At 35.3% G+C, this 12,247-nt stretch overlaps 1 protein-coding gene across 2 annotated transcripts in view; it reads left to right on the top strand.

Moving 5' to 3' along the window:
• UBE2W (ubiquitin conjugating enzyme E2 W) overlaps positions 1-12,247 on the top strand; it is a 73,831-nt gene that overhangs the window by 55,161 nt on the left and 6,423 nt on the right. The window contains exons 4-6 of one of the 2 annotated variants that reach the window (XR_014255314.1): positions 1,683-1,838; positions 2,335-2,383; positions 5,080-5,155. Coding sequence is in view for 1 of the 2 variants with exons in the window: in XM_082432649.1 (XP_082288775.1) it covers positions 1,683-1,838; positions 5,080-5,155 (232 nt within the window). In the remaining variant the exon portion in view is untranslated. The remainder of the gene's footprint in view (positions 1-1,682; positions 1,839-2,334; positions 2,384-5,079; positions 5,156-12,247) is intronic. The other variant, XM_082432649.1, reaches the window with a different exon arrangement.

Below are 12,247 nucleotides of genomic sequence, written 5' to 3'. Positions count from 1 at the left end.
CTTTACTTTTAATTTTCAGCTTTACTTTAGCTCTTTTTTCATGGGAATGGAGGGTGGATCACCAGAATTTAAAGGAAAAAAAAAAAGAAACACAAGTGTATGAAGTCATTCCTTTGAGAAAAAAATTCCTCTTCCTGTCTCATATTAGCTTCAGCCAAGGAAATGAGGCCCATATGTTAGCAGTATATTTGAAATATTTGAGAACTCTTACGTATATGAAAGAGTGCTTTGTTAAATGTAAATATTTGTAAAATTGTAATAAAACCAGATATGTAGGTAGAAATTTAAAAATAAAAGCAAAACCTAGCTTATGGTAGTTTCCCATAGCATATCGCATATTAAAATATGGCATACCTTATTCTGGCCACCCCTATTTCACTGGCTGTCTTCTGCTCTATAAAGGAAAAAAGGGGGCTTATGCCTAGAGCAATATATTTCATCAGTTTGTCATCACTTAAGGTAGGGTTTCTCCTTACTAAGATTCCTCTATATCTGAGTGTGAGGTAATTTGCAGGGCTAAGATATACTTACTGTAAGCCTAGTTTGGGAACTATTGGTTTATATTTGATGAGTTTTATAAAAATGCCATCATACCTAGTGAATCAGAATCTGGGAAAGTGGGGCTCTTGAATTTGTATTTTTAGCCAGCTCTCCAGGTGATTTTTTTTTTTTTAAGGGCCAGATCAGGAAATAGGAATTACTCCTAAGCAACAATAAAAATTATATATTATACTGCAGTATAAAATTCACTTAAAAGATTGACAGATTAATTTTTATATCAAAGTAAATAATTTATTATGAACTAACATATATCTAAGCATTCTTAAATATGAGACTTCTACTTTGACCTACTTTGGGCTATGCTTACAGATTCCTCAGGATGTATGAATTTACTCTCCTGCCTATTCAGATGCTTAGGTAGATATGTTTAAGAAACAGTATTATTGAGACATTGAATTATTAGGGCAAAGGAAGGAAATAATAGATTTATTACCTTTCAAAACAGTGCTGAGGCAAGATGGAGAAAGGGGAAAACGTAGAAGAACTGAGTAAAAGAAAAGGCAGAGAAAAAACAGCAAGTAATTGGGAGACTCATTCAACCTTTGTTTTTTCATCTAAGCACATAGATATTTGCTGATTAATAAGTGGTAGTTTGTGCCCATCATAATGGAAGTGTGAGTTTAGATGAGGTGGAAGATGTAGCAGTCATTTCTTTTTGCATATAGCACCTTAGGTAATAACATTGTTATAGGTGGAAGTGGTGTTCCTACCGCGTGTAATTCATATTGTCCTAAAGTTGAATACTTTCATTTGAAATTTTACTGTATTTGATTTCTGTTTGCAGAGAACAATGAGTAATTTGAAAAACCATTCTTGTAAATATAGTTGTCTTTCACTAGTCTAAAAATACATGGTAATTTAGAAATTTTTAAAAGGAATTTGTGAAAAATAGCTGAAATATAAAATAGGTAATCTGGAGTTTTTTCCTACTACATGGTCATTCATATAGTGAAACCAGTACTTATTGAATTGATAAGAACAAAGCAGTTGTTTATCTTGTTCCTGGCATTGATTTTATTTGTTTTTAATTTGGTTTTTAAAATATTAACTTACCTGGAGAACATTTTATTTTTTGGTAATACAGAATATTTGAGTGTTAATGGAATTTTGTTCTTTCTTAGGTCATGTTTACTGGTGAAAATATTCCTGTTCATCCTCATGTTTATAGCAATGGTCATATCTGTTTATCCATTCTAACAGAAGACTGGTCCCCAGCGCTCTCAGTCCAATCAGTTTGTCTTAGCATTATTAGCATGCTTTCCAGCTGCAAAGAAAAGGTAGGACTTTTCAGAATTATTCCAGGTATAGTTCTTCTTTTAGTTTGGGTAGAGAAGCTATTTTAATATATAATTTATTTGAAGAAAGGACTTAATGCTTTCTATTACGAAGTTATAGGGAACGTTTTAGTAATAGATTGGAAAATAATTTGATAATAGAAGTCAGACATTGTTTCATATTTCTTAAACAGGAAATTTCTGCAGATGTTCTTAAATAATCTGAATTTTATTCCTGTAAGCACGCACAGGGCAAAAGTGTACAAGAAATTATTGTTTCTAGATGTCACAGTGGAAAGACCCAGGAATCAGCATTATGGCTCCCTTGTCCCGTTCCCCCCCCCCCCCCCCCCCCCCGCTGGCTTCCACCCTGCCAGCCTCTTTTAGGGGATTTCCAGGAACCAGAGCTCTCCTATCATAAAGCCGAGGTTGAAGGAGGACTAGATTACCAGTAGAATTTTCAGGACTTTTCCTCTTATTCTCCTTTACTAATCTACAGATTCTGTGTCTGATGGAGAAGGGGGGAAAAGACCAGAAAGAAAAATCATGTGAGTTAAATTTAGAATACCCTTTTGAAGTATCTAAATCCTCTCTGTGTTTCTGCCCTCTTGTCATTCCTGCTTGAGGGTAAGTGTCTTGTCATTCCTGCTTGAGAGGTTTTAAAGCATCCCTTCTCCATGGGGGTTTCCTTTTATATTCTCTTTAAAGGAAAAACGAATTTACCTTAGAGATTAGGGAGCTGTGGGGTTATTCATGTATTTTAGCAGGTTTTTTTTTTTTCTTCTCCAAATTCAACTGTCATTTTTATTAATATTTAGAAAACTTTTAGATAGTACTTCATTTTTAAATGGTGGGTTATCTAGATTTTGAAACACTCTAAGCCACTTGTTTACAAAGTGAGTTTCTTGAAATGTTAGTTCCATAAGAGGTTTCTCGGTGTTAGGTTTAAAAAAATTTTTTTGTTCAAATAAGAATGGGAAATAATGGGTTAAATTGTATATGTATTTTTTAACCGTAGCATCAGAGCCCTTAATATGCAATTTTATGTACAAGAGGAAGAATGAAACTTCTGGCAGTTAAACTATGATACACCATTAGTTGAAAGACATGTATCCCCATTTAGGAATATTAAGAAAAAAATGTACATCTTAGAATAGATGAAATAGGGTGCATATTATCTAATGTTAGTACCACCTTTTAACTTGAGTTTCCTCCTTGTTAGCTTTTCTAAGCTGCATTTTAGGCTACACTTGAGCTTTTGTTAACCCCAATGGCTTGGAAACAAGTTTCTTTCGTTTACTGCTTCCATGTTTTCTCCTCTCCCCATCTCCACCTCCATCCCACATGCAGGCTTTGGACCTTCAGGTGTGGCACAGAGCAGTTTCCAATCACAGGGGCTTCTCTTAATGTTAATGTCTATAGAAAGATGAGGGAGTAACTCTAGGGTTTAATAAGAGAAGTTAAGATTAACAGGAGTGGTGTCTGCGCATAGCCCTTACATGTGCCTTACGATTACTAGCTTTGTTTACATTTAAAGGTAATGATTTCCTGTTAAAAGCTAGAAAATGATTACGTTCTCTAACTCCTTCATCCTTTCCTAACCCTCATCTTTCCCTTCACATTTTAGTTGTCTGCTGTTAGTGTTTCTTGCACAGTTAGTATAAGACTAATAATTCCATTTAAATTATTGATAAACTATATTATATAATATAAACTGTAAATTATAATTTATTCAACCAAAACGACAATCTGGAAGTCAGAATTCTGGCAGCATTAGTTTTGTGGAAAATGATAAAATTCAGACATTATTAGGTACCTGCTATGTGCTGTTGTTACTGTGCTAAGTACTAGATTACTAAGAAGAAGAGGAAACGTGCTTTGGCACTGAGGGGAATCTAGCACCAAATAGGCTTTAAAAAGTCTTTTAAATATTCACCGAAAGCTGTTCTATTAAAACAGGTGAATTTTATTCTGTGGTGGACATGGTTCCGTGAGTTTCACTTTCCGTTGTATTCAGAGAGTAGTCAACTCCCTGAATACAAATTTTAATTTAACTCTAGGCATTTTTTAGTCATAACTCTTTCGTTGCAGTTTCTTTTTTCACAAAAAGAAACTTGTTTTTTGAAGATTGGGTTCTTATAAATAGATGAGTTTATTGTTTGTTACAGTAGTAGCAGTTTATTCCACATGAACACAGGTTATGACTTTACAGGACAAACAATAGCAGATCATCTATTCTTTAAAGTAGACATATAATTTCATGATAATAATTTTTCAGGAATTTTCTCTAACTGTATAAACAGGGTGATCTTGGTATAGTTTCGTGTCTTATGCTCTACTCTTCCTTTCTGTTAAATTACTGTTATTATTATCTCATAAGAGTTAGATCATAGTTATGTATATGAATTTTAGAAGTGCCAAGTGGACTGTCAGTTTTCCTTCCTGCTACCTAGGTAGTCCTGTTCACCACTGCTATTTGGTTGGACCTATCATATTATCTACTAACCTGCCCTCAGTGGCTTTAATACAAATTTGACATGTTTCCAAATCTTTGTAGAGAGGCACATATTTTTTGTGTCTGATCAACATCCAACAGTTTTCAAGAAAATTCTTTCTTAACCTGTCTTCAGTGTTGTTAGTTGTAGTTACAGCTATTTCTGATGTAACTCCTTGCAGAGCTGCCGTATGCTTCTAATATTGTGCTAGTCAGGGCGTATGTATTGCAGAAATGCTAATGTGTCTTTTCCCCCTTTTGCCTCTTACATACATTTTGGAAACCAAATCCTTTGGTCTCTCCTTGATGATACTTGTTTACAGGAAAACAATAATCCTTTGTGGACGATTATAAGTTGCTAGAGTTTCTCAGACAAACCTAGTTAGGTAGAGTTTTGTTTTGATTAGCTCACAAAAGTAATTATTAAATTATTTCTAGGGAGATAAGATAAATGAAACCAAAATTCTTTATAACCTAATGCTGCCACTTTAGGTTGATAGTCATTGTCTAGTAATCCCATTGGAACCTAACCCAAACCACATATGCACACCTGTTTTTTTTTTTTAACAATTTCAGTGTCAAGAGGTTACATTTCCTGGAATATATTAATTTTTCAGTTATGACGTCTGCATTTATATTGTTTCTTATGCATTCTGTAATATTTTTGCTAGAGCTTTTATTAAAACTATCTCCCCCTTATGTTTTACTGTTTTACAGCTTCTTATCTATTTAAATTCTTTTTGGTTTCAGAGACGACCACCAGATAATTCTTTTTATGTTCGAACATGTAACAAGAATCCAAAGAAAACAAAATGGTGGTATCATGGTAAGCAGTTTTATTTTAGAATGATAACTTTTCAGTATTTTGGTTTGAAAGATTATATATATGCTTGCTTGGGAAAAAGAGAGAATATATAATTGATGTTGTACTTTTGTAATATGGAGATGAATCTTTAAAGTAGTTTAAGATATTTTATGGATAAGTTAGACTAGATTTTTAATGGGGCACATAAAATCATGGCCATCATACAAGTAAAATCTAAAATCGCTTTAACATTCTGCTCTACCATTGTATTGCAGAACAGAAGTCCGTAATAATATTGAGTCAAATTAGAACTAGCCTATTGGGAAACCTGTTACTTGATATAGAAGTTATGCTGCCTTGTGTACTCATTTAGTTGTGGTACTGTTGTTAGGGTGGAGGATCGCATTGTTAGAGATGGCCCATTAACTTAGAGAAAGCTCTTCCTATTCTAATAGTTATTCCTGAAAAAAATTTGAGGTTCTACTGATTGTAGCTTTATGAATACAGTATGTTTAATAATTTAATTTCTATTGTTTCTGTTGGGTAATGGTAGCTTAATAATTGAAGGCTGCTAGCATCTTTTCTAAGCTGACTACTGCTTCCTCAAAGAGGTATTTGAAATTAGGAACAGAAACTTTACATTCATGAGAAACCATAAAATTATTTATAAAAATTATTTTTAAAGTATTATAAAAATGTATATTCTTTACAAATTATTGGTTTAATGTAATTCAGTAGACTGATAGAGTGGGTGCTTTTAAGGTTTGGAAGAAAGATGAGAAGAGCAGTTTGAATTTTGAATTAAAGGTTGATAAAGGAGGATAAGTCTACCAAACACCAAAAGATAATAATGCAAGAATAGACATTGAAACAGAATTACTCTTTTCGGGCTTCCCTGGTGGCGCAGTGGTTAAGAATCCACCTGCCAATGCAGGGGACATGGGTTCGAGCCCTGGTCCGGGAAGATCCCACATGCCGCAGAGCAGCTAAGCCCGTGCACCACAACTACTGAGCCTGTGCTCTAGAGCCTGCGTGCCACAACTACTGAAGCCCGCACGCCTAGAACCTGTGTTCCGCAACAAGAGAAGCCACCGCAATGAGAAGCCCACGCACCACAACAAAGAGTAGACCCCGCTCGCCGCAACTAGAGAAAGCCCGCGTGCAGCAACGAAGACCCAACGCAGCCAAAACTAAATAAATAAAATAAATAAATTAAGAGAAAAAAAGCATGGAAAAACCTCAGATCACAGTCAATATAAAGTTAAAATAAAATTGTGAAAGACATAGCTTGATTAAAAATAAAGACCACTTATAATGGTTGCTTAAGAATAAATTAATTACAAGCGTGGGCAAAAAAGTTCAGCACAGTAAAATAATGACAAATTTAATATTTTGAAACTTACTGAATTGGCAGAGTTTTATAAAATGAATGCAGTGTTGGAGGAGGAGAATAAAGGGTAGAATAAAACAGTGTTTTCAGGGGACTTTCCCCGTGGTCCAGTGGTTAAGGTTCCATGCTTCTACTGCAGGGGGCAGGGGTTCGATCTCTGGTCAGGGAAGTAAGATCCCGCATGCCCCATGGCCAAAAACAAAACAAAACAACAACAAAAAAAACCTTTTCATATTTGCTGGTGGTATAGCAAGTTAGTGTAATCCTTTAAGGAAACAGCAGTTCAACAGTATTTAGCAATTCAGCGATATTTAACAAGCTTAAAGTTCGACTGAACCTTTTGTCTTAGTTGCTAAACTTCTGAGAATCCATCCTTGGAAAATCATCTTTAATACAAAAAATGTTTGATGCATGAAGTGCTCCATGGAGCATTATTTATAATAGGCACTCTATTCCTTATCCTCTGTTGTTTCCACGTGTGCTGTATTTGCCTGGAAGGACTCCTTCCACTCTTCTTGGGAACTCTTTCACCAAAGCCTTGTTGATTACTCCCTCCTTTAAGGAATCTGATCAACTTTCTTACTGTGCCAGAATGCTGGTTTTGTTTTACTTTTTAAGATATCCCCAATAATTCTGATATAGCTGGTCACTTGATAACTACTGTTTCAGGGATTCTTAAATATAAAAGGACAGTTTTCCCATGGGAATCTGAACACTGAAGGTCCACTAAAACTAAACAAGATCCTACTTGAATTAATTGGCCATTTCCATCAGTTTACATTTCTGGCTTCTCATTCTTGCACATCCTCTTGCCTTTTAGGACTAAGTACTAAGCTGTCTCTTCCCTCTGTGCCTTTACAAAGAACCTTTTCAAAAAGAAAAAACATTCCTTGAGTGTCACAGTCCCCTTTACATTTGCATAATAAGTTCTTAAATTCATCAAAAATTAAGATTCGTCAATCAGGAATGTTGACAAATACAACTAAATCAAAGATTTTTTAAAATGTCAAAGTTGCCAAGATAGTAGTCATTCTATTTCAGACCAAATCTCACTAATAATAGAAAAATTCCCCAATTGTCTTTTCCACAGTGTTTTTAAACCACTTTTAAGTTTTTTTGTTAAACTTGAGAAGAAATTGTCTTAGAATGATGTAATTTTTAAAATATGTATATTTTGAAAATACAGTTCTCTTTGTCGCTCTATCCCACCCCATTGTTAGACCGTATATTCCCATTTTTCCCTTCCTTATTCCCTGGTAGGGAAATTTCAAAAAGATAATCATCTCTTAAGCCCTCTAATGCTGCCTTGTATAGTCAGAGGGACTTATCAGAAGGACTTTACTTAAGAATACTTCCAGAATTTCTTATTGCTTGCTTTTTTTTTTTAATATTTATTTACTTATTTATTTTAATTTTTGGCTGTGTCAGATCTTAGTTTCGGCACGCGGGATCTTCATTGCAGCATGTGGGCTTCTCTCCATTTGTGGTGTGCAGGCTTAGTTGCCCCACGGCATGTGGGATCTTAGTTCCCCGACCAGGGATCGAACCTGCGTCCCCTGCATTGGAAGGTGGATTTTTAACCACTGGACCACCAGGGAAGTCCCTTATTGCCTGCTTTTGAATAAGAAAACTTGCATAGTAAAACTGGAAATATAAAAATTCTTTAAAATAAAATATACTTCATAGTAGAAGTTATTTTTCATAGTTAGTGGCTTTTATCTATTACTTGAGAAAGCCATACTTTTATAACTAAAGTAGAAAGGTCTTTTAACAGTTTTAAGGTGGATCATCTCCCAAGTTAGCCAAGAAGTACTAAGAAAAGAGGCTTTTCAAACTAAATTAACCTCTTACATAATGTAAAATAGTACAGGGTTTGTATAGGAATTCATTTTCCCAGTAAACAGATTAAAAGTATCCCCCTCAATATAAATCAGCCATTTTAAAAAGGTACCTGATTCTAATTCACCTGAATCATGACTATCCTTTTCTAGTTTCCTGTCCCAGGTACAGATAACTTTTTTTCGTTTACAGATCATCCTGTTTAAAACCTCCTCAGTTCATTGCCTTACAGTGACCATTCTTATCTCACTGTGTTTTTTGCTCCTGCTTGAATCCTATATGCCTGAACCATTCCTCTCCTGCATTCTCCCTTAAATGGACGGTTTTGCTCCATGAGTGAGTGTCATACGAAATCAAAGAAGGGTAGTGTTCATTATACTTTGAGATGCTAGAGCACCCGCTCTGTCGTACAGGTGGTTGGGTACAGGGACTCTTCCTTGAACTGTTCCTTTACCTTTACAAAGCTAAAGCATTTCAGCTGTGTAGTGTATGTTGTCTTCTCCTTTATACATTTCACAGTAACAGTTATAAACAATATGAAAAATAGCCCACCTTGGTATTATAGTTGAATTTGGAAAATCTTATCAAAAAAGGTAATCATACTCATTTAAGCAGAACCACATTAGCTTTGTTTTGGAACTTTTGAAGTTTCAGCTTATGTTTTTCCGCTTAGCTGCTTTAGTTCCAGAAGATCTTCATTGATTATGTTCTCCTTATAACTAATGCCAGTTACCAAGAAATACGGACTCTAGTTATTTTCTTACCATCATCTAATTCTGAAAGGATTGCAAGATCAGAGTAGTGTCCTGATGTGACCTGCAATGCTAAACAAAAAGATCAGAGACTGAACAAAGACTTGCTTGGAGTTGGAAGAACTCACTGAAACACTTAACATTTCAGTTTCTAGAAACCAAGCAGAATTGTAGGCCTTATGTCAAGCTCCACAGCCCCTCTGTGTGGTGCTGACCAACATACTTGGGTCAGCGTGGGTCAGAGTGTTTGTCAGGTGTAATCAAAGAGGCAAGAGAGGTTTTGGTTCAGATTAGTGACATCTGTGTACCTCAGAGGGGGCTTCCAGGATGTAGGATGGAGGCATTATTAATGAAGAACAACAAATCTGAAATTGAGTTGATCTCCTGGTTTTAGAAGAGGAGGAGGACTCAGCTGGCACACCAAAATTGAGCTGCCAGGTACCACTGTTGGGTTCTTGAAAAAAAGCCTCTCTGAGCGTAAATTTGTGATCTTCCACATTATTAGTATACCTTGAAAATTAGGCCAGTCATGCTACCCCACTGTTACTGTCTTTGTACACATCACACCTTATATTGTATTTCTTTTGAGATTCTTCTCTAGAACGCGATAACTTGTTAACGTGTATAAAGTCATTGGTATGTGAATACATATTCCTTGTTGTTAATTACTTGAAGTTGACTATCAACCTGTTGTCCAGAGCTCTCTTATAGTTTCTGTTCACTAAGGAATTAAGGTCTTTCCTGCACTGGAATGCAGATACTCTGTGTTGCTGGTTAAGGTGGGGGTCCATATGCTTTGAAAAATCAGTTGAGCTGAGAATAGGGCTAAAAAAGTAAAGAGGCCTGTGACCAAAATAGGTGTTTGAATAAGGCAGCTCATCTCAGCATACAGAAGGGCTGAAGAAGTCACCTGTGGTTCAGATGTAGAATCTTCCTTAGAGAACAGATCTGTACCCAGTTCAGTGCACAAATTAGTGATTGAGCCTCAGAGTTCTGTATCATAAAACAGATATAATTGTTCTTAAAAAAGATGGAAAGTATCTTTTTATGAGATCATAAGAATACTTCAGTGAGATAACCAACTAGAGTCCATTCATGGTACCCATCAGTTTCCTGGGATCAGTATTAAACATATATGACTTAGTTTCATAAATGGTTGCTTTTCACAGATGGGAGTACAGATCTGTGGTTCCTGAAGCAGTTTCCTTAAGGTGATAGATAATTGAACAATATAGTTTAAGACGGCTGCTGAGTATGGGCTGCAGAAAACTAGGCTTATAAGAACTAAATTGGCATAATGTTTCAATACTATGTCCAGTAGACTGATGAGATGGTAATTTGGGGAGGAGTAGAGCAATATTTTTTATAAAACTATAGACTACATTCGGGTTCCATTCAGCTGGAACATTTCCTTGTAGGATAATGTGGAGATAGGAACACAAAACTGTCTCAGACTAGTATTAACAAACTCCTTTTCTCCCTGCCTAATAACTATCCGTAGGTTTACCTATGTTAGTTTTGAACCTTTTTATTTGTACTACCTTTTAGGGTTACAAAACCACTTTTCTAAATTCCTGAGTCCAAACTTTCACTCTAGTTTAGGTCTTTGCCCTTTATTTCCTGCGGGATAACAACTCTATTGTCTACTGTGTAATCTTTCTTGAATCAGTTCATCAAAGGAAAACTTTTAATTCCCTAAACTGTTGAGACACAAACTTAACTGTAAAGATTTATTTTTGTGTTTCTTGGAGGTAGCATCCCACTTCATATCTACTGACCTCTTACTATGTTCCTTTTCTCCTAGTCTTCTCTCCCTGGGAATATGCAGGGAGATGGTTTCCAATATAATGTGACGGTTTTTATACTTTGGGGAAAATTAAATGACCACCTTCTAATATAGTTCTCTCATTCACATTTCCCAGAAGCCCAGTGAAGTTAGCCATGGTAGGTGTCACCTCTTTGGGACTGGTATTTTATGTATTATATTTGAGGGTATAATTTTAGTAGGTTCTTCTGTAGTTCCAGAAAAAATTTAAGTGGTTTATTATGAGATATTTTTTTTTTCAGGCCATAATTTTGCCACAAATACTTTAGCCAAGAGGTTAAACGTATTGTGTTCTTTCACCACCTTTTATAGACCTGTATTTGTCTTAATCCAAGATAGGTTTACTCTACCAACTTTTTTTTTTTTGGAAGCCAGTCCTAGTATCCAATAATCCTTTTCATATAGCTAGGAAACTGTGTTCCTTCTGTTAACAAACGAGTGTTTTGCTTCTTAGTGATTCCCTTCTTATTTAGGGAAAAGGTAGACATGGGTTTGGCTCATAACCTGTCTTCATACTGAACTTTTACTCATAGATTCCTTATTACATGTAGCCATCATGGATATGTAATGTTGTAGTCCCTTTGGGTCCAGCTATCAGAAATAATTGAAATCCATCTTCAGAACTTATTTAATAAGCTTATTTCTCCAAAGATAGAGGATTCAAAGCAAGTAGTATCGTGTTAGTCCTAAACTTCTTTTAACATCTGACCCAAGATGGGGATGGGGATTGGGATGGGGAGAATGGCTTCTCATAGATCTCCTAATCATTTTGGTGGTTGGTAGCAGATTCATACAACAGGCTACTATACTGAAAAACTTTCAGAGTAAACAATCTGATAAAGATACATTTATGGTTCCACCTATCAAAGATGATATGTCTTTGGAGATAAAAGCTATCTAGTTAACTAGATAACTTTATGTTTAAGTTGGATTTTATCTGTCACTTTTCTTATTGTAAACATTGTTACGTGGTACGATACTAAACTTCATCCCCAGTAGTTTGACATACTCTACTAGGTAGAGTTTAGTGCCGTCTTTTAGCTTAGAGATTTACATGTTTTAGTATTAATTTCAAGAGACCCTAGTGTTACAAAATACTCTATTGGAGAAGTGACGTTTTAAGGGACCTCCTCATATTCTTAAGCTTATTCTGATCCATGGCAAATATATCCTCTTTATTGCAAGATCCACAGTCGTTGAAGAAACAGATACTTTAATGTGACAGTTAGAGGCTGTAAACTATTTACTTGTCCTCTTCTTAAAGATGTTCTTATTTATTTATTTAAAGGATTCTAATGATTTAGATA

Source organism: Balaenoptera physalus, assembly GCF_965194825.1.
Source record: "Balaenoptera physalus genome assembly, chromosome: 17".
Classification (NCBI taxonomy): domain Eukaryota; kingdom Metazoa; phylum Chordata; class Mammalia; order Artiodactyla; family Balaenopteridae; genus Balaenoptera; species Balaenoptera physalus.
This window is presented reverse-complemented; position numbering and strand designations above follow the sequence as displayed.